The 26,079-nt window shown below is 42.4% G+C and overlaps 1 protein-coding gene across 2 annotated transcripts in view; it reads left to right on the forward strand.

The window, feature by feature from the left end:
* Positions 1-1,824: 1,824 nt before the first annotated feature.
* MAPRE2 (microtubule associated protein RP/EB family member 2) overlaps positions 1,825-26,079 on the forward strand; it is a 99,941-nt gene continuing 75,686 nt past the window's right edge. The window contains exon 1 of one of the 2 annotated variants that reach the window (XM_058830804.1): positions 1,825-1,876. Coding sequence is in view for 1 of the 2 variants with exons in the window: in XM_058830802.1 (XP_058686785.1) it covers positions 12,521-12,592 (72 nt within the window). In the remaining variant the exon portion in view is untranslated. Of the gene's footprint in view, positions 1,877-12,444; positions 12,593-26,079 lie in introns of those variants that run through there. The other variant, XM_058830802.1, reaches the window with a different exon arrangement.

Here is a 26,079-nt window from a genome sequence, read left to right on the forward strand (position 1 = left end):
GGCCTCAAACACTGCTGTGAGGAGTCCCAGAGAAGACCATACAAAAATAGCATATCTTTTGATCTTCAAGCTCAGTTAAATGCAGTCTGCAGATGCACTAAAATCCTCTAATTGTTCTGCGAGCATAGAAACAGTTTTTTTGTCACAAAGCAACAGGATTAGGACAAAATTCAGGTGTTTTTAGATGAAACAAAAAAAGCCAGAAAATTCCTTTGGTTTTGAGTGGCAGGTTTTTAAGGGGCTAAGCACTCTGCATTACCTGAGAACACTTATATTTGGGATTCCCCTCTGCTCCCCAAGAGACACCTATGCCCTCACGAGTGTACTTGGCCTCCAGGCCCAACTTCATAATTTTAGCATCATCTCATCAGCAGCATGGCACTGTCACTGCTCTTCTGTCATGAAAGATTCAGCTGCCATGAGCCCTACTCTGCACCTTTCAGAGCAGAGGGTCCAAGCCCACTCAGTGCTGGTGAATGTGCCACCTCAACTTCACCCCTAAACTGCTCCCAGAGAACGGGGTGGTCTCTTTTTCCAGCAATGGGAAGGGTTGGAGACTCCATGGGTATCCCTCATCACGTTTCCAGGCTGCTCTCTCTGTCAGTTAATTGGGACAGCAGAGCTGCTGTACCAGTTCTGTATGGGGTCTATGCATCCCTAAGGACATCCCTTGAACTATGCAGCAGGAGAGGTCCCACAAATGTTGAACTACTCCTTCACACAGAGCTGTTCAGAAGGGAATGACAGAGTTTCCTCTGACATGCATAATCATAGCACAGCTTGGGCTGGGAGGGGCTTTCCCTCCCATTTTAAATTTTATCTTCATGTAAATGATGTGCCCTAACATAACTCCTGGGGGAAATACCAGGTGTCATTACAAGGGCAGGAAGACTCTGCACTATTTCTCTTTTTCTCCAAGCCTTAATTGATAGCTACCCTTACAAAAATAGGAAAAAACATCCTACACAGAGATCACCTCCCTTCAGCATTTATGGCTACATGACACAGAGTTTAACAGCACAAACCACTAGACTCCATGTGGGCAGGACATGACTAACAGTCCATCTGTGGAGCAAAGAACTAAAGATAGGCCTGACAGCTTCTTTGGCTAGCTCAGTTTTCTAGAGCAGGTGGGACGGTTTTGCCGCAGGGAGTGATTTTGGAGATCCTGTGGAAATCAGCATCTTCTGTCGAGCTGGCTCTTACACTTTCCCCCTCCAGCGGCTCCGATCGGCCTCAGAGCCGAGCCGTGGGGATTCAGCCTGCCGAGAGAGGCTGGAGATGTTTCCCTGTCCCAGCGCCGTCCGGCGGGGGCCGCAGGACCGGCGGCTGGGAGGAAGCTGCGGGGGCTGCACGGTGCCGGGGTGCGCTCCCCTGGGAACCGCCGGGACCCGCAACTTAACCTTGCACCGAAGGGAGAGAGAAAAGGAAAAGAAAAAAAAAAAAAGAAAAAAAAGAAATTATAATCTAGAAATAATAATTTAATAAAACCAGCAACAAAGTAATAATAATAATAATAATGGTAATAATCATGGTAATGATAATGGTAATAATCATGGTAATAATAATGGTAATAGTAACAATGATAGTAACTACATGCAGGCGCGGGCTGGTGCAGGCGATCCCCAGCGCTTGGAAGCGGCCGGGGCGGGAGTGCTGTCGGCGGGGCAGGGAAGGGCACGGTCCCGGGGCAGGGAAGAAGAAGGGCACGGTCCCGGGGCAGGGAAGAAGAAGGGCACGGTCCCGGGGCTGCTCCCGGGGCACCTCCCGCCCGGGGCGGAGCGGAGCGGAGAGGGCGGGCGGACAAAGCCGGGCTGTCAGCGGGGCGGGCGGGAGAAAGGAAAAGAGGCGCTGCTGCGGGCGGGGAGCGGAGCAGGTGAGGCAGGAGCCGGGGCTGTGCCACGCTGGCAGCGGGAGGGGCCCCGCCACCGGGGGACTCTGGCGGGGCGGGGGCGGCTTTGGCTTTGTGCGCCCAGGGCGACGGGACGGGCGCGATCCCTTCAGCCGTGGGCAGCTCGGGGCGGAGGGCGGTGATGGCCGGCGCTCTGATTCACCCGCTGCCTGTGGGGACGAAAGTACTTTGGGAAAGGAGAGAAGAGCTTAGTGTTCTTAAAAAAAAAGGAAGTGAAATTTCAGCGCTGTGACGGCGCTAAAACAGTCTCCTGACTCGAACCGAGTCCGCTATCCTGTGGCAGTGAAGCCAGAAAAATCCCAGGAGTATTATGCTGAGTTGCATCACTTAGAGAATAATTAGTATTTAGCGGCCCGAAGGACCGAGAAGCGTGTTTGTGTGTTTGTTTTGTTGCTGTGAATAGTTGGGAAGCAGAAGAGTTGTTGCCTGGCTCTGCGGCGCACTGTGTTCATGAATTTAAAATCATTCGGTATATAACCAGTTTGCATGGCCCTGCTGAGCTGCAAGCATCCAAAACAGCTTCTGGTAACGGAGCTTTCCTTCAGTGTTCTGCATGGTAGCAAAGCTATGCGATAAATAAATCCCATTCCAGGGAAAGCACTTAAAAGCCTGATGATTCAGCATGCCGCATCCACTGCCCAAAGGTGACAGCTCCTGAGAGGAGGGATGCAGCACTATGGGCAGATATAAACGTTACCTGAAGCTACAAGCTTCCCATGCAGAAGTGGCACAAGTGAGTGAGGTTGTGCAAAAAACCGAGAACCCCCCCACCCCCATTATTACCAGTTTTTAATTTTAAACAGCTTCTTCTGATAGTTCAAATGAACAACCCTCTGCTGCTTTCTGTGGTGAGTTATAGTCCTGTTTGTACTTGCTTCCCAAAGGGATAGTTGCTTTTTATCTGTGCCCCCAAACTGTATAGCAAATTAATTGAGGCTGATAACTCATAGCTCGTAACACAGCAAGACATCTAAAGCTGTAAAGAAGTTGAAAACTTTTTACAAGAAAGACTGTGACAATTTTGCTATGTTTTAAGATAAGATAAACACTGAGACTGAGATGACATTTGAGAAGTGGAATAGCAGAATAGTATTTCAAACAAAGCCTCGTGCAGCTCAAAGGTTATTTTGGTAAGTTGCACTTGCTCTTCAAAAGACAATCTCTTTTAAAAGTCAAATGAACCATGTAAAGACTTCTACAGGAACACTATTGCAGAGTGAATCTAGTCAGGCTTCTGACTGCTGCAGTGAAGAGTATCATCTCGAGGGCATGTTGAGGTACTTGTTATTCACCAGCTGTATGAGCAGCTGTACACACTGTCATGTCAGGATGCCCAGGTCAGGAGCTGAATGCTCTCCAAATCCTTGGCATATATACACTTACTTTGTGTCTTTTCTCTGAGGTACAGGGACCCCTCCTTTAATCCTTGCTTATGTCTTTACCCGCACAACTGGATGCGCAGAATGGTCCTTTACCCAATGAGTGAGAATAAAATAGAGAGCACAAACTGTCTTTGTCTCACACAGGGTTTGTCAGCAACCACTGCTGAGATTGAATGGCTTCTTGTTAGTGAAGTCCTTGCAGTGAAAATCATTCCCAAAGTCAAAGGCAGGAGGGTTATGACCCCTTAATTCACCTACTGCCTTATCCTCCAGGTGAGGGTTTGAGTTACTGGAGATTTTCCATCTTTCCAAAAACACTGAAGATTTATGGTACTGCTGCAATAGTGAAGTTTCATACTGTCCCTAGTAGGGAAAGTTGACTGAGATGCCATAAAATCTATTTAGATTCAACCAAGGGCTTCATAAATGATTAGTAATTGATGAATTTGACTTTGCCTGGAGATAAGTATGGTTTCTTTCAGTCTGCCTCAAACTTAGCCTAACAAATCCATGAGCTACTTCAGTTTCCCAAGGAAAAAATATCAGCTTATTGAGAAAGAAAAAGGTCAGGGACAGCAGTGGGTGGGGCAGTCAATGTCCTGCAGCCTTGGTGTGTATGAGACACCTATGCCTTATGGAGATATTTCAAAGACAGGAAAATATGGATATTTTTCTATGACCTTACTTTGCGAGATGTGCCACAGGAGGGAGGATTGTATAACTTGGCTAATTATCCTGTCAGGCTGTATCAGAATGCCTGGTGGTCAGGTTTGATCAATTGGTGGTATCTTCTGCTTATTTAAAACTTTTGGCATTTGGCCTCTTACCAGGTACCTGTTTGGGTACCTGGAGCTCCTGGAGTTGGTTCAGCAAAGGGCTATGAAGATGATTAAGAGGCTGGAGCATCTCTCTGATGAGGAAAGGCTGAGGGAGCTGGGCCTTGAGAAGAGATGACTGAGAGGGGACCTCATCAATGTCTGTAAGTACCTGATGGAAGAGTGCCAAGAGGATGGGGCCAGGCTCTTCTTGGTGGTGTCAAGCAACAGGACAAGAGGCAATGGGCAGAAACTGATGCACAGGAAGTGCCACCTGAACACAAGAAAGAACCCCTTTACTCTGCAGTGACCGAGCACTGGGACAGATTGCTCATACAGGTTGTGGTGTCTCCCTCACAGGAGAGATTGGCTCAAGAACTGGATGAAATACTGTGCTGTGTGTTTTAGGATGACCTTGCTTGAGCAGGGAGGTTGGACCAGATGGCCACTGTGGTGGTTTTCCAGCCTTGCCTCTCCTGTAATTTTGTGATTCTGTGATTCTTGAAGGTTAAGTCCTCCTATAGAATGCCCCTTCCTCTGAGAAGCTAAAGGGTCTCTTGTGTCATCATTATTGCTTCTCAGGCAGGAGAAGCTCCCTGTCCACAAGGGCAGTAGGCATTGTTCACTTGGGAGGGCATAAGGTCTGTCTAAAGTGCATTGGAAATAATCTGTGCATTGGTGGTGCTGACTGGTTGTCTTGGGCAGGAATAGTTATTTCAGCCTTATGATTTTGTTTGTAATGGCCTTTATCAGATTTAGTCTGATATTCTAAATTTAAGGCCCCTCTCTGATGACAGAACTCTCAAATCAGATTTCTTTCAGCTCTTACAAGTCCAAGTATTCTCAGCTATTTGTCATCTGGCTATCTGGCATTTTTCTGTATTATTTTTGAACATTCTTCTAAATGCCAGTGAAATATTAGGAGGAGTTAAGAAACAAATTATATCCCTTCCACCACACCACACCCACCCTCCCAAATGGATAACCACAATAATTTATTGTTGTGGTTTAACCCCAGCTGGCAATTAAGTACCATGCAGCAGCTCACTCCCCGCCCCCGCAGTGGGCTGGAAAGGAAAAGTACGCCTGACTGGTTAAGAACAATTTAAGGTTTGAAACAAAATATAGTAATAATAACATACCACTAATATTAAATATGCTCTCCTCACTGTGCACTCTCCTGGATTCTTTTGTGGCTCCTCACTTGCAGAGTAAGAGACACTGAAAAGTCCTTGGCTTAGGGTAAGCACTGCTTAGGAATAGCCAACACATCCGTATGTTATCAACTTTATTCTCATACTAAATCCAAAATACAGAGCACAGTACCAGCTACTAAGAAAAAAAAGAACTCTGTCCTACCCAACAGAGGCACTTAATAATTGAAAAACAAATTTGGGACTTTCAAAATTACTAAAATTTTGGCTGAAACATATAATTCAAATTTACTTTAGAATAGAATACTTTTATCCTGATCCTTTTTCCCTTAAGCCTTGCAACACTGAAACCTTAATACAGTCAAGTTTTATTTTTTAAATAGCTTAATTCCAAAAGAGGCAGAAACATTAGACTAATGCAATTAGGTGAGTGGAATGCATTTTTCCCTCAGGCATCTCTGGAGAGTGATACTATATCATGTTAAAAACTGCAAGTGGTTGTGTCAGACTGAGCTGGGCTGGGCAGATGTTGGCATAAGGCATGGGAGGGGGAACTGCAGCTTTTGCAGAGAGTCCCTGTGGGAGCATGTTGACAGCATTGCTCTGAGTCATTGGGGGTCCAAAAAACAACTCTGTCTTGATGGCACACATGGTGGTGTTGGGTGAAGTTTAAGTGAGATTGTGAGCCTTTCAGCACCTTTATGTATATTATTTCTTTTACCGCAGGTACAGGTACACATGTGTATATAAAAGCCAGTGTTTTGGCCCATCTCCTCTCAGCAAAGCTACAACTGCTGATGTGAAATCCTTGCAGTTTCCGTGGGGCTTGATTTGTCACTGGTGGAAAGGTGAAGGGATGTGGGCAATTCCCTGTATGGCTGCTGCAGATCCTCCCTGCTGACAGCCTCCACTACATCTGTCTCTGGGCAGTGGACCTGAAGACTGAACTCTGGCAGAGCAATGGGTGCTCTCGGGCAGCAGGAGAGTTTACTCTGCCTGCAGGAAAGGTGGGGAAAGAGCTTCAGGCAAGGTGTGGTTCTCAAGGGGCTTGAGAAGACACTTCACTGACTGTAAGGAAGAAGCAGTGATTTGTCTTCTGCCTTTGGGAAAGTCAGATGACAGGAAAGGGTGCTGGCAGCAGGGTTCAGGAGCGGGAAGAGGAGAATGTAAAACCTGAACTGCAGGGAAAGGATCCTGAAAACAAGAATGTTCTAGGGAAGTTGTCAGGGGAAGCGTTTATCATATGATTGGATCTCAGAACAGTTTCATGTTGTGTTTGTCCCCGATGAGCTGGAGCACAGCCCCAGCGCGCAGTCGCAGGACAGGCAGGATTAAGGCACAGACCTGTTCTGGGAGCAGTGCCCAGTGTCAGCAGCAGGGCTGCCCTGTGCTATTTATATTATGGCCATAACCAAAAAGTGTTTTAAAAGGACCGAAGGAAAGCAATCCTGCTAACAGAGCTCCTCTAGCTGAGAGGGGCAGCTCTGAAGAGAACGGCTTCAGAAGGGGCAAGTATGCTCAAACATGATCAGCAACAGCTGCCCTAAAGAGGGGACAGTTCTTCACAGTGGTCCAAAGAGATGCCCAACAGTAGTGAAGAGGAAGTAGAGAAGACGCAGTAGAGAAGATGAAAACATGACAAAATTTGGGGGGAGAGCCTCAGTGATCTTAGCTGAATGCCTCCTCAGTCCCAGAAACTCTTGTCTCTTGTGCTGAAGAGTTTTACAGTCAACCAGCTTCATTCCCCTGAGCCTTTAAAAGCCCCAGATGTCAAATTTGTCCTCTTTTATGTTCAGGAATGGCTCTCTTAGTAGGAGCTTAATCTTTAACCCAGTCTCTTCTGAGAATGGCTCACCATGTTACTTTTCCCCCTTCTGGGAGGAAGTCAGTATCATTTCTTCAGCAGGGCAATTTCACATATTGAGTACACCATTTACTCTTTTCCTTAAATGATAGAATTATTAGGGTCCTAACAATGGATAATCTACCATACACATAAATGAAAAACTTTCAGGTTGGTCTAATTACCAATGCCAAACCACATAAATATACCAAGCTGTCAGAAAATACAAATCCTGCATAAATTTGACAGGTGAGAAGGATATAACAATACAGGTCTATCAGCTACAAGCTTCAGATGCCTAAATTGTTTAATCTAGTAAATCTTTATAGAATCATTAAAGTCCACAGGGCAAAGGTGTCTCTTATCTCTCTGCGTGGTTAGTTTGTACAACATGTAATGTGAAATGGCTGAATATCTTCTCAGGCTGCTCCTTGTAGAGGAGTTTTATTAAAGTAGGCTTTGATCTGGTAACCATTTTATGCCTCAGTTAATCCTGGATTGAATACAGACTAGTAACAGTCTCTTCAGAGAGTCTGAATTACACTGCAAGTAAAGCGTGCGACGTTTTATCAAAAGAAAATAATGTGTTTTGTTTGGCTTTACGATATTCAGACTGAGTAGAAACACTCATTCTTGAAGCTTCTTTGCAATATGGCACTTGAAACTAACCTTGGATCTCATGACTCGTCTCTGCTGAGAACGTGGCATCCCTTACAGTTCTGAATCCAAGAATATTTGTGAGCCAGAAGCAAAAACACAGACTAGGATGCAAAATGGAAGCAACAGATGAATACCTCTCTGGATTTCCAACAGAGTCCAGAATTCTTCATGTCTGATATTAGTTCAGAAGACACTGTCTTGCAGGAGTACCTGCAAATGTAAAAATTGTTCGGCAGTGTTTAAGTCTGGTGGATTTAATGGCCAAATAAACACATTTCCAAGCACCTGTAAGTATTGTCTGCTGTGCTTTGTAAAGTTGGAAGTGGCTCCTTGGCAGATGGCATGAGCACATAGCTGGTATTAATAGACCCATACACAAAGAGGACAGGGGACTTCTGTTTGTAATTAAGCTAATCACAGAGGCAGCAGAGAAATCCTGCCTTATCACTTATCACTGCTTAAAGTCCAACTACCAGACTGCACCAACAGAGCAAAGAGTTTCCTTGGCATTTGATGCTCCCCAGTTTTGTGTGCTTTGGGGTTTCCCTGGAGTTGCAAAAAGTCAGGGTAGGATATCCTGCTCATGCAGCTCTGTTCTACTTCAACAGGTTAGTCTGCAGGTGTGCTATAGAGCTAAATGATTGCCAAACAATTGGGTATTTAAATCTACAGACACAAATAATGTGTGCAACATGAACAGACTAATACTTAAAGCTGTTAATTTAGTGCTTTTCTGCTAGCTTTTGCATCTTTTTCTTGCAGCTCAAGTTCTCAGACATTATTAATTGCAGTAACTTTTTATAGTCAGTGCTACTCCTTTCAACTCCATTAACCCTTTAATTCCCTCATGAATTTTGGTGTTAATCATAATAATGGGAAATATTATTAAAAAAAAAGCAGGAAATATAGAGGTAAAAGAGACTAGGTATTGGCAATTGGTTGTGAATATCTTTGTCTCATTAGCAAGCCCTGTAAATTTTCTAGGAATATACATTTCTGTGGAAGAAGGGGTTGTGAGGTGCAGCTGAAACCAGTCTGAGGAATGTCACTGGAAAACTGCATTTGGTGAAATTTTGAACAGCAGCTCTAGGTAGGCTGTCTCTTGGAAGACCTTTGAAGTGCAGATTAAATAATTCCAGATGATGTCACGAAACTTTGTTAAGAAAACAAAAGATCTGGGCTTCCAGCCACTTCAGGGTAGTTGGTTTTGTGCCTGGAAAGAACCCTGCATCCATGCACTGCTGCTCTCAGGCTACTCCCGTGGAGTGCCCCTTTCTTTCTCATCTTACAAGATGATCTTAGGAGATTTTTCACATTCTTTACCCGTGATGTGTCTCTTCCCCTGAGATGGGTCCTGACTTCACCACAAAATTGGCAGTAATTCTACTCTGTCAGTTTGCTTTTTAACTTCCTCTGGCCTTTGCCTGAAAGGATCCCCCATTTTTTGTAGTAACATAGAAGAGATCATAGAATGGTTTGGGGTGGAAAGCACCATTAAAGGTTACCTAGTTCCAAGGCTCCATCCCTGGGTGGTCTTGGCCAACAGCAAACATGCTGACTGATTGTGCCCCAGAGATTCCTCACTCTGGCTTCTGTGCACCTGAACCCCACCTTTTACCAGGCAGAGCCTTGGTTGCTGTTTGACATCTCTCTCGTTTCCCAGCCTGGCCAGTAGGGTTCAGTAGGAAAGGGGTACCTCAGGTTAGCCTTAGCCCAGCTGTGCAGCAGAGCCAGAAAATGCTGCACTTGACCAAGAGGAATGAGAAGCAGCCTCTGCGCTCAGAGGTTGAACATGCTGCATTATTAAACCAAGAGCTTTTGATCTAGGGGGACCATGAAGAGGGAGGGGACTGTGAAACAAATCAGGACTAAAACTCAGTCATAAGTTTTCCCCTGAACATGAAATGTCAGTAGGCAGATTCATTCTGTACTTTAAAACGTTTAAACGTTTCTTCCTCCCTAAGCACAGGCAGATTTAGAGGAGGTCTTGTAACTGTTCTTGCTCAGGAAAGCAAATGTGTTTTTAAGGCTGGCCTTTGCATGCCTGGAAGCAGCTGGCAATAGCAAGTGACATTATCAGTACAGCTGAAGTGCCTCCACAGTAAAGACCAACTTACCAGCCCCTGGTGTGCAGGCATGTACTCACCTCTCCTGCTTTTGGATGCTAAAATATGATCCGGTCAACTAAGTTTTAGCAATTTCCTCTGGATATAGTGGTAAAAAGTGTGATTACACTTACAGCTCCATAATGCTGTGTTTGCCATTAGGACAGTAATAAAGTATTTCTGGGAGGCAGTGCCATCATCTTTGTAAGAGCTGTTGGTCATACTCAGAAAACAAAACTTCAGACTTTTTTTTTCCATGCATGGTGATTATTAGGAATGAATCCCAGGTATGGAGAATTTCATCTGTTGATTTTATTTGATAGCTACTACAGGTAAGACTATAAGAGTCTATTTCACTGTTTCAGTACTGGGATATGGGTACTACCAGCTGAAACACTAAGTCCTTTGGCAATTAAAGCATCATATCTGGTATCTTCTCAGTGCTGTACTTCTAAACAGAGCATGGTTCCAGTGTGGAGGTGCATCTGTACAGTATGAATTTCACTGAGCACAACATGCTAGTGCACCTATCCTGATTTCTGATCTTATTCATCTGTGAAATTCCTTCTCCTTTCAGCCACATCGCTGGATTTCCCCATTTTGTCTGGGAACATCAATCCAAAAGTGATAACTCAGCCAAGAATGTCAGAAGTGACTGTTTAGTCAGTCACTGCTGAAGTGGAAAGAGAGGAAGCTGGCCCAGAGTGAGCACCTGTGCTAGTGGACCTCACAGATAGGAAGGAACATGAGCTTCTCCCAATTTCTCACGACTGTGCATTTCAATTGAACTGCTTTCTTTTCTCTTGCATGCTATGTTTAATTTGAGAACTCGCTCAAAACTTTCCTCAGAATCATCAGACTTCCTCTAAGGAGTGAAATTGTTTTATTAGCCTTGGATAATGCTGCAGAATTTTTTTATTCCCATAGAGTAGAACATGAGATTACAGACTTCCAGCCACAGCAAGAGACATAGGTATCTCTGTCCTTTAAATATGGATTTTAAAGTCAAAGATGCTTTATCCTGCCTGCAGAAGTACAAAAGCAATGAAAAGTGAATGCTATAGTTTATTATGCAACATTTCTTGTTGCAATAAAAATGGCTTTCTTCCTTCATCTGACATCTGGGAATGTCTAATATTGAAGAAAAAGTTCCACATGAATATATACATATATATATATATATATATAAAGTATTTCGCATTTTAGCATTTTTGAACAGAAATGTCTTGTAAAAAGGGATGAACCTTCTTCTTGTAATACTCTTAAAAGTTAAAATTTGGCCCAAGTCACTAATTCTCAAGAAAATGCTCTTTGTATCAAGATGGAACAATCACTTCAGCTTAAATACAGGAAATGTTGGGTATGATAGTCATTACTTGCACAGATCTTGTTAACAAGAACATAATTTCCTAATCGCTCCCTTGAAAGCAAACCCAGATGATAGAAGCATAGCTGAACTCCTGCCAAACACCTCAAGAACTCTAATTTCACACCCAGCCTCCTCCAGGAGTGCAGGATAACCTCAACTTGTCAGTGAAAAATAAACCCCAAATTTAAGCCTGGTGTTTATAGTTCGTCATACTTGTACCCTTGAATACAAAAAACTACCAGCTGGGATAGTACAAAAAATTAAGATACAGGCGTGTAGCCTCCTAGATGCATTTGTGTTACACACCAAGGCAATAGAAAACTCTGCAGGCAATATTGCCTTAGTGGCAACATCCTAATCCATCACTCCATGCCCTTGAATTAGGCCTTGAGAGATAAGGAAGTTAAGGAATTTTAAAATATATAGTACTTAGAGGACAAAAGAACAGATTCTAATTTTTACTAGTGGTCCCTCCATAATGAAGGCATATGTGTGATTTAATGAGTCATGCAAAGGGTTTTGATGTTGCATCATCTTCATTCTGTAAGCGATGAAAATGAGCCTTCACTGGTGGTGTAGGCTTGAGGTGATGAAATTGGAAATTGCTGCTTGACACTGGTCAGCATAAAAAATACCTCTCTCATTACACTGTTTGCCTAGCTCTGGGTTTATTGCTGGTGTGATAGGAAAGCAGAACTGTGAGGAATTGGAGAGAGGGGGATGAACCTTAAAAGTACTTTTTAGGAGCTCCTTCCAGGCTTCTGGGAAATTGCTGCAAGTTCATAGATATGCTGCTTTTTAATATAATGCATCTCTAATACCAATAAACACTCAAAGTTGATAGACTTCCTTCAGGTTGTTACAACACTGCTTTTAAAAAGCAAACAACTGAGCAAGTTCACCCACCACATGTTTGCAGTCCATGTTGCAGGAACCGCAAATATGGGACACAAATTTAATTTTGTCTACATTTTCCCCATCAGCTTGTGAAACTGTCAACTAGTTACCTATTTAAAAGAAAAACAACAACCCCAAAACAGCACATGACTAGTTGATAAAACTATTATATTGCTTCAGAGAAGTTTTTTCTTTTCTTTTTTTTTTTTTTTTTTTTTGTAGGGCTTCTAAATAGGATGAAAGGTGGAGCTAGTCATTTAGCCACACCCACGGTGAGGTTTATAAAGGGAGGTTATCTAAGAGAAGCTCCTTCCTACCAGTCTATGGCAACAGGCAGTTCCATTTAACTGGTTTTTATCTTAAAAAATAATACTAATCCTACCATGTCAAGGCTTCTTAAAGGTTCCTGCACTGGCGATACTCCTCTAAATGAACCTTTGAGACATCAAGGCAAGGTAAGTCATGGAGTCTGCTTTACTACCTTAATTCCCTTTTTATACCTAATATTTCTCTGTCAGAGAATGGAGTATTACTGTCACTTCAAAGGTCTATGTTTTCTCTGCCATTTGTGATTGAACATTTGTTCTCTATGGCTTTGTAATCCTCTATCACTAAACCCAATGGAGAAAAAGCAGCCTTAAAAAAGCATCCAAACCTGGAGAGGTTTGTCCTTTGTCAGTGGGTAGTTATGCTTTCAAGACTGATGACTTTGAGGGTTAATTTGCACCACCTGGCCACAGCACTGAGGTTAATGTGGCTGTTGTAATTGTACTGCTGTTTGTCAGTCATACCCATATTAACTTCTCAGGCAGACAAATAAAAGATATGCTATGGTTTATTGCACAATTGCTGTGGCTTAGTCATGACTCTTTGATACACCCAAAAATCCTGCTATAATTTTTGGTTTCTACTGTATCAGTTTCCTTATATATACATGCACAGGATTGCTTATGGGTTCCTCTCTTCAGCAGAGGCCTCATGAGTGACAGTGGATGTCCCTCCATAAGATCAGGTGTTATAAATTTTATACATTTACACATTTTTTATAAATTTTTGCTCTTGAACACAGCTGTTCATGTTGGTACAATAATTCTGAGGACAGGTCTATATCAGTTTACAATATGACTGAGTGAAATCTTTCATAGTCTTCTACTGAAGTCAAATGCAGTGTATTAAAAAGTGATCACAACAATGCAGGGTATGTAGCATGGATGTGGCAAGAACACTGGTCAGCATAAAAAATACCTCTCTCATTACACTGTTTACCTAACTCTGGGTTTATTGCTGGTGGGATGGTAAAGCAGAACTGTGAGGAATTGGAGAGAGGGGGATAAACCTTAAAGATTTACCTTAAACCTTAAAGTTCCTTTTAGGAACTCCTTTCAGACTTCTGGGAAACTGGAAGGAAGTGTGGATGGACTTCTTTGAAAACTTAATATGCAACCAGATACAAGTGTCTTAACTTTCTTCTCCAATTACTTTATCTGTGCATGACTAGGTCAGAGAAGAATAGAAAGCTTTCTTTTGTAAGCCTTCAATATAGGAGTAGAAGTCACTAATTTTTTTGTTACTAATTGCATCATGGATAGGGGAATATTTGAGGGTCACTAGTCTACCAGTGCTCTGAGCACATTCTGGAATAACTACCATGGGCTACAGAAATAACCAGAGTAAAGTTTTCCACAAAACTGGTGCTCTTGATGGGTTCTTTTCTTCAAGCTGTGAGCAAAACTGTGGATTAATGTATTGGCAAAAGCTGACTGATGGCCTCTTGGGAAAAATATCATGATGCAAGTTGGAGAGACTGTCACAGCATTTTGACTTTGTGTGATTAGTAGACATGAGAAAATAAATGCATCTTACATTTGAATAGACACATTTTTCACCTTGATAATGCTGTGGCATTTCTTTGGAGCTTCTGCTGTTAATGTTAAACTTACAGGACGCTTAACTTGAGCAGTGTGGTCATTTCTGCTTCCTACCATATGTTTTCACTGATATGTAGCATATTGTGGCTGTGCTGGATTGTGGTGAGAAGAGCCTTGTTTGACAGCATAGCATCTCCTGCAAGGCCAGGCTCTTGGCTTTATCCGCTGCCACTCTTCCGGGAAGTTGGCATGCTGCAGTTACATTGCCCATAGCTATTTTTAAGTGCATTGCATTTATTTTAAGTAAGTTATGTCGATTAAACTGTTAAAAAATATTTGCTGATATCTCTTGCTGTACTGGTACAGTAGACTGGAGAGTTGAAGGAGGAGGAAAATATTGTCAGTACTGGCAGAGAGTGTTGGGTGGCTCTGTTCTTGTATTATTTTGGATAGGTTTTCTGGGTCAGGGAGAAAATGGAAGTTTTTTCAAGTGGGTAACGCAGAGTTACTTTTTGACATCATTGCATAGCTTAATAACTTTGTAAATTTGGTCACTCCCCCAAGTGGGGATTAAAGTGACTTGGAAAGTAATAATTGTGGAATAGTTATCTAGCATAATTCTGACATCTGCTATTCAATACAAATGACTTCAAGTGTCACTGACTGTCCTGTGGCTGATTACTTATTTTAGTTGATAACTTTAGATGAATCTTCAAAAGGTTACTTTTGAGTGTCCAAACTACAAGCCTTTGCGTGCCATCTTCCTTTTCTGATTTCATTTTTGGAGCCACTTACATAGCAAATGTAGGACGACTTCTTGGTGGCAAGCGGAGTAATGAAGAGACAGATGGTCCATGGTGATCTCTCGTAACTTCCTTGTAGCTTCTTTGAGGCAGTGTATGAAGACTGACACTGGCAGTGGCATTACCTTGACATGGTATTCCATTGGTCCCTTCGCATTTCAAAACCTCTGATATCACAAGACTTAAGCAGAAAATTGAGCATATATAGGTGGATGCTAAAACTGAATCTGGCTTGGGATTCTCCCTCCTCAATTCATGCATGGTGACACCAGTGTGTTCAGAGCCAAGCTGGAGGAGGGATGTGGGGTGGCTTGTGGAGTCAGCTGGGATGGGTGCAGGGGTGGTTGTGGAGAAGAGTCGGGTGGGCGGCTTCAGAGGGTCCCAAGGGAGGACTCTGGTTGCCAGCAGGATGGGGAGGGCAGAGTGGAAGGGGAGAGGCCCTCTCACAACAATCAGCTTCCAGGTCTGAGCCCAGCCTTTAAACCTTGCTGGCTTTGCAGTCATCTCTTCCACTACCACCAACAAAGGGAGTTTTCTGACTCTTGGATGAAAATAGAAATGCACTTTTCTCTACATTCCTGGGCTATCCAAAGTCCATTTTACCTGTACTGCTGAGAAGACCCAAGCTGACCCTGCTCAGCTGGATGCCTGTCATAAAGTTCCTTTACCTTTAAGAAAGTTAAAGTTGCTGGGGTCTCCTGGGAGTCTTTTCTCTTGACCAATTATCGGTCATTGCTGAGAATTGACAGCAGTTTTAGCCATTGAAAAGTAGAATCAACTTGTGAACCCCACCTTAAAGTGTACAACCAGAAGTCTGTAGTGGTTCTTTGTTTCCTGGTTGTGAAGAGTGGCGGAGCTCCGGCTGGCCTCCCGTTCTCTGCCCAGGCCATGCGGCCTCGGTGGGGAGCCGGGCTGGGCCTGCCGTTCTCCCGGCCGGGAGATGGGGACCGGCGGGGGCTTGCCCCGGGCTGAGCCGGGCCAGGCCGGTTCCTGGCTTAGCTGCAGGTTTTGCTGTAATAGAATTTACTAGGAAACTGCCGAGTAAAGAAGAAAAGCCCTGGACCTGCGGCAGGCTGAGACAGCAACTACACTGCAGAGCAGCCATGAAGAATCTTCTATCAAAGACAGCTTCAGCTGCTGCTCCGGCAGAGATCACAGAACCATCTACAAAGCCTGGGCAAGATTTTAACTCTTTCTTATCCAGATGAAACTTGCAGATTAATCTTTTCATCCAGAGAGAGAAAAAGAAAGTAATCAACATGAAAAGAGACTTTATAAACTACTAGTGGCAAGAAAGAAAAGAGACTTCAAGAAAGGTAGAGAATTAAGGAGATGCTTTAATTAAGCTGAAATATCTTTCTGTTAAAACTATGGAAATGGACAATGAAGTCTTGAGAAAAACCCCTTTAATTCATAATAGAGTATGGAGAGGAATAAGGTGTTCAAAGTGTAAATTTAAGTAATAAGTAATTGTGGTATAGTGAAGTGCTGAGAAATTTGAAGCCTTGAGAGGCAATGAGAAAAACTGTTTCTTAGTGAAGCTCACAGAAGCAGATGAAAAATACTTTTTTGCCTTTGACTAACTTATCCTTAAAAATGCTATCTTCAAACTCATGACCCATAACACATTTTCAGAGTGATGTGGAATGGGAGGGGTGGGCTTTAATAACAGTAGCTCTGAGCAGCTGATATCAGAGAAACGAGAAACTATAACAAAAATAGTTTTCTTGTGACAAACTCCATAAATTAACAGAAAGGAACTTCTGTTTCTCTACAGAAACTGAAGAAAAGACTATAAAAAGAAGTAGAACTGTTTAAACCATCAAAATTATGAAGTTTTTGTCTCTGTTGTCATGTAAACAAAAGAATAGTGAGCAGTAAGAAATGAAAAGGTTTTTCTAAAAGTTTATTCTGGTGTTCTTATTCTTGTAGTTTGTCAATAAACTTCTCTTTATTCCTTTTAAGTTTTATGCCTAGTTTGCTCTTATTTTAATCCATATCTCACAGCAGAAAAATTATAATTCTTTTTTCCCCCTTGTTTGTTAATTACTGGTTCAAAACCACGACAATGCCTTACTGCTTTATGGATTCTTCTGTTCAACTGTCATTTATTTAGATTGTGAGATCCTTTAATAAGAATGCTCTGCAGTTCTTAAAATAACTGTAGTTTCTTTAACATTATTTGATGTCCTTAAACAATGTATTTTTTTCTCAGGGCAGTGCTGTCAGAGGACAGAGACAGATGGCTTTTGTTGCCCTAGTTTAGTTGCAGTCAAACCAACTTTCTGAGTTTAAACAGTGAATCTTGTAGACTTGCAATTTTTCAGTTTTTGTCCACCTGACAGTCATGTATATAGGCAACACTATAACAGACAACACAAGGAAGACTGAAATTCAACTCCTTTGTGTAAGCTGGAAGGGGACTTGCAAAGGATGTGGTATACAATAAAAGCTCTCCTTAGATAACTGGGATCTAAATAATAAACTGGGAAAGAAATCAGTCAGATGTCACTTGGCCTGAAACAGTGTTTTTGCAGTGTGTTTGTAAAACACTTGAAGGCTACATCAGGTAAAGGATGTGCTCAGTATCCTGTGTATGGCTTTAGGATGATGTATTGTCTCTGCTGCAGCAAAAATCTTCCATTGGGATGCAGGGGCTACGGCAACATGTGATCATGGTAGAAAACCAGATAGAGAAATCCTAGGATGGGCTTGTCAGATGACAGGGAACTTATTCTGTAGCTGTGGAACAGCCCAACAAGAAACGTTTGTGTGACGGATGGCAGTGATATCTCTGGTCTCCCTTTGAAAGGAACACACAGCTACTGGTACAGTTCCGTCCATTAAAACAATGTGGCACAGAGGGATTGATGATGCTTTGTTGCAGTATTCACTGTGTGCTGCTGCAAGAAATTTGAAGTGCTGCCTTCTGATTTATGATGGTGAAGGTCTTATTTCAGGTTTTATTGGTTTCAGTGATACATAATAAATCATAAATAAAGTGTGTCTGTTCTGTGGTAGTCTAACTGTACCCATTTAAATCCACTAAATGGATTGGTGGTACAGGATGTAGGCACTCTGAGTTTCCTGTACATGTCCTGCTGTACAGTGTGGTGTTTATATGTGTGTTTTTTTCTTGATGAAACTGTTTAAAACTTCAAATTGCAAGTAAAGATTTGTTCAGAATTATGTCTGTGGTAAAACTGAAAGGCATTTCTGCTTTATTCATTGCCATAAGCATATGGGCTGCTCCTGTAAGGTGCTGGAGAGCCCACTCAGGAGTAACCAGTGGGAGCTGGGTATCAGCCTGTGTGCTTGCAGGGTGCTGCAGCAGGGCCTGAGCTTCATGGGGGAATCACACTCTCTTTTATATGAGAATAAGTGAGGTGTTAGGGGCTTCCAGCCCATAAAACCGATTTTATTAGAACATAAAAATAAATGTGAGAAGAAAAAAAAAAAAGCCACCAACAGGAGAGAAATCTGGTAGGTGAGATTAAAGCTCCTTAAAAATGTATACCTTCCATGCCCTATATATCCTGTGCAGGAGGGTCCTTCCCTCCTATCTTTCCTAGTTGTCTAATTTTGTGAGTTCTGAAGTTTAAGGAATTTTGTGCTGTGTCCAGTTTGTTTCCACTCCGTTAGGTTTGCCTTTTGGTCCAAGTCCCTGGCACAAGCCCAGTACTTTGCTCAGGCATCTCCCATTGTCCACTTGCGCATCACGTCGAACACGGAGGGGTTTCACTCCTGGCTCACCCCATGGAGTGCACTCACAGCAGTTAAATAAATAGCTCTCTGTGTGTGTATAAACATAAAACCTCTTTGAGTTGGATTCTCTTGCCGTGCTACAGGATGCCTTTCTGTTGGTATTGAGCACAGACAGGGCCATTTCTCTGGGATGGGGACTGACAAAACAGTGGCCTTATTCCAGTTTAAAAAAAAAACAACAAAAAAAACCCCCCTAGAACAGAAACAGTAACTTGTGCTCCTGGACTTACTGAGTTCTTAGTGTCAGAGAAGTGTTACATTGGCTTGAACATCCTGTTTTCCTGCATGGAATAGTAGAGGAAAGAACACAGCACTTCAAACAAGAAAGGTTGTAAGCATCTCTACTGAATAAGGAAAGCAGAAGTGTTCCTGGGATTAAAAATAGTACACTTCCTAGCATCATATCGCCTGGTAAAAGTTGGGACAAGTTCAGTTGTATTTTTCTTTACATGTCTTTTATGTCCAAATACATTGATAATTTTCGTATTCGGGAAATTAAACTTCAGCATCAATTTGTCGTCAAACAGGAGGAGGAAAGCTGAACCCTCACATCTTGGATTCAGCAGTTTCTCACAACCAACACATCATGCCAAGGGAAAACAGCACAGTACTGAAGTAAAATGATGTGTTTGTGCTCTCGACAGGCAAAAGGCATTTAGTTTGATAAGGTGCCAAACAGTGTCATTTGAGAGTGCTGTAAAGACTTCCAGCTGTCTTGTGTATGCTAACTAACTATCTGGGTGACTTGGAATTTATCCCTGTAAGTATTTCACCAGAAGTGACCTTGCCTGATCTGGCTCTTCAAGATCAAGTGCAGCCTGTTGCATTCTCCTGGTAATATTTTTGACCCAGGCTGCATTTCTCTGAGCATCCTGCCCACTGCTGAAGGATGGACTGTATTTTCACAGCCAGGCTCTCCTCTCAGCTCCCTTCCTGCTTGCTGCAGGAGATGGTGCCCTGTTCTGTTGACTCATGTGGAAGGTGTGGCATGTTTTGACCAGGAATGGAAGGGTGCAAGAGAGTTGCAGCAGAGTGCAGCAGACTCAGAGACAGGCCCTGCAGGGAAATCATTCTTATGGGAAAACGTAGGTTGAGTCTTGGATTTTTGCTATGTGAGTTAATAAACAATCTGACTACCAAAAAGGGAGAAAAATTGGACTTATACCACCAGCATGCATAAAACTGCTCACAGGCTGAAAGACCTGCTTTCGGCTGATGCTGGATGCTTCAGCTGCAGACACTATGCAGCTGCTCATTTATTCCACAGGTTACTACCTTGATTCACCTTGGGCATGTTCAGTTCAGTAATATCTTGTTATGGGGACTTTCAATAGCTGACTAATCTTGATGAAAACAGAAGGGCTTTGTTAAATGAGTCATGCCTGAGAAATAAGGATTGTGTTTCACAAGTTTTATTTAGAGCCCCAAGATGCGTGTTCACCTTTTCTACACATGTTTTATATCTGGCACTCTTCACTAAAGCAGTCATGCCTGAAAATACCTGATAGTTGTGATCTCAGGAGCCTTTGATGCAAAGAGTGTGAGTTTATGCAAGGCAGGAGATGTGCTGATTGTTCTTTCAGGCTCAGCTGAAGGACATGCTGGTCATTCCAAAGAAAAGCAGCTACTGGGAGGCTGCTGCTACAGCAAGAGCCACAGTCTGAAGAGAGCTTATCTATAACTTTAACAGGGGCTGGGTTCTCAAGGGCAGATTGCATGTGCCTGAAAAGAAACAGTAAGGCTTGTTATTCTGTGCAGAATCTGCTGTACTGACAGCTTTATGAAAGAAGGATACAAACAAAACCAAACCCTCCCAAACACCAAAACTGCCAGTTTTGCTAATCTAAGCTAAAAGGCTTTGTCTTCTAAATGTGAAAAACTGGCTCTTGTATAAATCTATAAGGGAAATAGTGTGCATGTAAATGACAAATCAATCCAAAGTAGCTGTTTCTTCAGTTAAGTGATGACTTTTCTTGATTGGTTTGGACAGCAAACTGATAGCATAAGTGTCTGGGAAAGGCAGTGAGAGAAGTATCTGCACTTAAATTGTGTATACTATTTAAATTAGTTTAGTGCTCCTCCAAATCAGTGCTTACATACAGTGTGCTGAAGTAAAACTTCGCAGAGCAGAATGTTGTGGAAGTCTGAATTCAACCCTATGCTGTAAAATAACTTGAAAATCTCCTAATTAGCTTTTCTTCTAATGAGTAAGTGATGCATGTGTTCATGTTAGTGGGCTGGTCCACTGTGTTCTGTGGCTCTTGTCTGCAGAACAATATGAAAAAACAAGAATTTGTATGAGCTTTGTACTGTAGCTTCTTGGAGGAAATAGTGCAGCTCAATGATGAAGCCCAAAAATTTCTGATATGGTACAATTCAAATGCAGGCTATCCTTTTAGAACAAAACAACATTAACTTGAGGGGTTGAAGCTTAGCTGCCCATCTTTTGAACCCCCTCCCATACCATTACCTTTATTGTGTAGTATCATGAAGTACTTAAATAAGATAATGAGCTGTCACCCTTATCTCACAGACTGGAATATTTTTCCTTCAACTTGAAGTTGAAGAAAAAATCTGATCACAAGCTGTGATCGGATAGCAATGCTATTGTAGCTGAAGGAGTAAAAGGTATGTATGCAGTTTTCATACACAGTCCTGCCCTGAAAAACCCCTTCGTGGCTTTTCTGAGTTTCCCTTAATGGGGAAACTTCCAGCTCTACATACACTCAAGATCCCAAAAAAGCTCAGTTGGTTCTGTGCTCTCTTTGTCAAATACACAGGTTTGAAGTTTTAGTTCTAATTACTTGTGAGGTATCGTTACCACAGTGCAAGTTTCCTCAAGCTTCAGTGAATTCTGTTGAATTCTGTTCTATTTTAGCTTTCCCATTTTGCAGGCAGGAGTCTCCCACTTTCTGACAGACCTTTTGCAAGTGCAAGTTTCTGATCCTTACTGAAATCAATATAGGTACCTGTTACGTTTTTCAGTGAAGTTCTTCCCTTAGTGATAAGAGGTACTGCACCTGAGTAGGGTAAGCAAATCAGCACTCACTGCTTTGAAAAATGAATAAATACCAATTTGTATTTCTCTGCCTACTCCCCCAAGAGATCCAAGCCTATCAAATCCCCAGATTTTGTTACCTGTGCCAAGCACAGCAATCGCCTCCTGCTTTCAGTCAAAATATCTGTGGAAGTGTGTGAAGTGTGCTGTTCCTCCACCTTGTAGATGAGGAGGGCTGAAGGATTGGCTCAACACATGAGATTCTAGAGGGGATCTGCCCCTTAGCAGGTTGGAGAAGGCTTAAAACATGCTCCTCCAGTGTTTCATGCTCACAGGGCTGTGACAATGTCACTGGGACCCCCTGCTCACCTTTCTCCACTGATTAAGTGGTGTAAAAGATTAACATAGTCCTTTCAGCAGAGACGGGAGCACAGGGATGGTTGTCACACAACGGATCTGTGGAAAAGTGACTCTTGCATTCCACCTAGGAAAACTGGAAGGCTGGGATTGATTAGATGAAAATGAGAGACTTCTTTGGCTTTTGGTTTATGTGAACACCTGGGATGATCTGTGCAGGACAAATGAGGTGATGCTACACCCTTCAATGTCCCATCACCTGTCACATGAGCACCTTATCAAATCAGATGTTCACAGGACATTTCTACAAAATGTAGCCTTAAAGCCTTCATAGGTTTGTACATACATAATTGACTGCAAGTAATCCATTCTACTCACACAAGACAGGAGTCCAAGAGCCCTTACCTGCTTCACCAGTGTTGTAAAGAGCAAAACTTTTGGGTTCAGATTTATGTATTAAATATTATTTACTATAAATATATTTATATAATATATATTTAAATTTCTAAGGACTGAAATAAAAATCAAGTTACAAGATTTGAGCTGCTTTAACTATTGCCACTGTTGGTATTTCCACTACTGATACTGGAATCTATCTTTACATCTTTAAGTTGGTCCCCTTTTTCTGTTCAACAATTTAAGGCAGAGAAAGATGCCAGAACTGTTAAAAGGGCTGGGATGGCATTTCATACCCTCACTCTTTCCTGGGTAAGGCAAACAGGCAAAAAGCAGCCTGCGGTGATGATACTTCTACATGGACTCACTGGATGATACTGGCTGAAAGAAATAATCTTGTCCACTCCTGTTCAAAGCTATCCCAAACAGATCAAGTTGCTCAGGAACTTCTTGAGTTCTGAATATCTCAAGCATTCAGATTTTCCAGCCTCACTGGACCCAATGTTCAACCACTCTCATGATGAAAACACTTTTCCTAACATGTAATCAGGATTTTCCCTGTTGAAACTTGCCTGTTGCCTCTTGCTGTGTCTGTGTGCCTTTGAGAAGATCCTGGCTCCATCTTCCCTACAGCCTCCCCCAAAGTAGCTGAGGGCTGCAGTCATACATCCCCCGCACACCTTAAACCTTCTTGTGTTCAGGCTGGACAAAACCCAACTCTCTCAGCCTCTCCTGTATCATCCACTCAATCTCCTTAACTATCTTGGTATGGTAGACTGGGCTCCAGCGTGTCTATTGCTGGTTTGTGGCTCCCTAGTACACAAGTACTGTACTTTCGCAAGCCCTGAGTACAATTACTGCCCTGGATCTGCAAGCCTAGCCCACTGTAGGGTCACCCTCCTTTTCTGCAAGGACATTCTGCTGAACATTTTTCCATTTGTTGTCCACTGAGACCCCTGAGGTCTTTTTTTTTTCTCTGAAGTTTGTCTCCAGCAAGGTCATTCCTTCCCTGGGGCAAAAATTTGCATATTTGCTCTCTAGACCTGCTGTCCTCACCTCTTTCCTGGTCCAATAAATGCCCAGGTAGTGAATCTTGCACAGTTTTGGAGAACTTTTTTACTTTTAAAAGGAAGTTAATGAATTCTGTAACTTAGCAAAGACTACTAGTTGGTAAGTATAGACAATATATAGGCAAAGTGCTCATAGTAGGGCACTAGATTAAAACAGAGGGTTGGTAGAAGCATTTATCCCAGTCTGTCTAGCCACCTGAAGGATTTTTGCTGAATGTTCTCTGATGTGCTAAATTTTCTTCATTCACTGGTAAGAGAAATCTGAAAAATTAATCCCACGATAGTGGGGGATTCAGACCATTTAATCTCAGGCACCCAAACTGTTCTACTTGCCTTTTTCTCAGACGTAAGTTACTTTTTGAATTAAAACAAACATGCTATTCTAAATGTTTTCCTGGTGCTGAGGCTGGTACATTTTATATCCCTGAAGCAATTTTGAGAGTCCCCCAGACACTGCATAACACTCCTATGGAAGTTTTCTTTGGGCACTTCCTACTGTGCTTGTTCAGCAGGCTTGTTTTCAAAGAATGTCATCTTGGGTAATTCAGCATATTATTATGCCATCAGGACTCCTCATGTTGACTTTGTGATTTGCTGTTTTAAAAGAACTTCAGAAAATGGCTCAGGTCAGAATACAGACAGGCGGGGTTTTTTGTTGTTTTTTTTCTTTTTACTTTTGAATGCATATTTTAATGCCTTTCTCTTGAACCTTCTTTTTCATTCTAAGTTGATTATTAGTCTACAAGATCCAGTCACAAAATGAAGCCTAAAATTGAGTATAGGAAATGATAAATCTGGAGGCTGGTGGTGAGCTGTCCTGGACCAGAGCAGCTGCTGCTAGCTGTCTTCCATGTGTCCCTTACTCCCTCCTTATTGAACAGGGGAAAGCTGATGTGTGTTCTGCCTTAGCTCTGTGTATCCCGTAGTCTTTAGACCATATCTCAGGAGTCTGTGTCTGCTGTCAAAGCTTGATACTCCATCCCACTCCTTGGAGTTATTCCCTATGCCTGTTTCTGGCCAGCAATGCCAGCCAGCAAAACAGATCCTGTCCTCCCAGTGGCAACATCCCAAGTGCTGATGGGGCCTTGCTGTGTACTGTAAAAACTGAGAACTGTTCCAGATTTACTTTTCTAAAGAAAAAAATAAAAATAAAAAAAAGAAAGAGTGACTTTGAAATTAGATCCCTTTTTGCTTCTGCTTCAGAGCAGATGGGTTTCAGAGTTCTAGCAAAACTGCAGGGCAGCCCAGAGACATAAATAAGGAGCAAACAGTTAGGGCTGGAATGCCTCAGGGCAGTACTATTGCCAAATTCTTCATAATGGGAAACCTTAGTCAGTGTTGGCTTTTCTTGCCTCACTATAAAATATGCATCATCACAGCATAACTTTGTTTATAAGGAAATATTAAAAAGAACTCTGTTAAATTATTCTAGTGCATGAAACTAAGCAGAAACCTGATCAACTCTAGTTATTTTTAAACCAAGTGCTTCCTGTAAGATGATATAATGACTAGCAGAAAAAAAGTAGAAAATCATAATACATGAGTGCATATAGAAGTGTATCAATAGCAAACTGCAGTCCAATGTGCAAACTGCAGACATGCATCACACAAAATGGGTGGCTGTGTTGGATGTAGAAGTCAACAGATACATGCACTGACACTGCCAAGTGGGACAGAATTTTAGTTGTGTGATAGAAATAGAAATGCAGACATCAATGACTCTGAACTAAATCTTAAAGAAAAGGATGCCTCAAATAATTGAAGGAAAATTGTTTTCTCTAAATGGAGCAAAGAGAAACTTTTTTTGGAGGTAAGTGAGATGTGGCAGCCTGATGCTAAATATAAAGAATGATAAATACACAGTCTCATCTGGTCATCCTATTAGGTCTGCTACCTACTGCTGGATATACTGGTTTGGCATTGTTTGTCATGCAGAAAAAAAAAAGGGGTTTGCCAAATCTTTCACACTAGCTAACTAAAATCACACAAGTGAGCTCTGTTACACCCTTTCCAAGTCGGAAGATAATTATTGCATCTCAGAGTTTCTGGGCAGGAAGGCAGTGAAGGTATTTATTAATAGGAGGAGGACTGCTGCAATATGTAGGTGTCACACTGCAGTTGGATGGAGCTTTGAACCCAGCAGTGTCTGCAAGTCACTTAGATCATGGAAATTCCCCTTTTCAAGAAGATGAGGGGGAGACAGGAGACGACAGCAGAAATGACACACATTGGTTTACTGCTCTATAGGAAGAAAAATCTGAAGGCATCCCAAACAGAGTAGAGAAAGGATGCATGTTCTTTCCTACAAAGTTGCTAAGTAGGACATGCTTGGAATTTACTTTATATGTAAATGACCAAAAAAAGTTTGTTTGCTTTGTAAATGAGAGGGAGGGAACAGAGTCTTATAAGAAATCTCTAGGACCTTTTTTGTGCCAGTAGATGACTTGAAATCAGAGCACTGGAGAGAAGCAGAACCGCTGGGACAAATCCGTGTTTGGAATGGGAAGAGCAAAAGAGGTGGGAAGTGCTCAGTATCAGCATCTCGCATCTTCTGGGACTGCCTTCCTTGTGAAGCACTCTGGGGTCAGACGAGGTTTCTTGTAGTTTTGAAGCTGGAGATAGTATTAAACTCAGCTCTGCTTCTTGACTTCTTTGCTTTGGGCCTTCCCCATAGTGTCTCAGAGC

Source organism: Poecile atricapillus, chromosome 2 (assembly GCF_030490865.1).
Source record: "Poecile atricapillus isolate bPoeAtr1 chromosome 2, bPoeAtr1.hap1, whole genome shotgun sequence".
Classification (NCBI taxonomy): Eukaryota; Metazoa; Chordata; class Aves; order Passeriformes; family Paridae; genus Poecile; species Poecile atricapillus.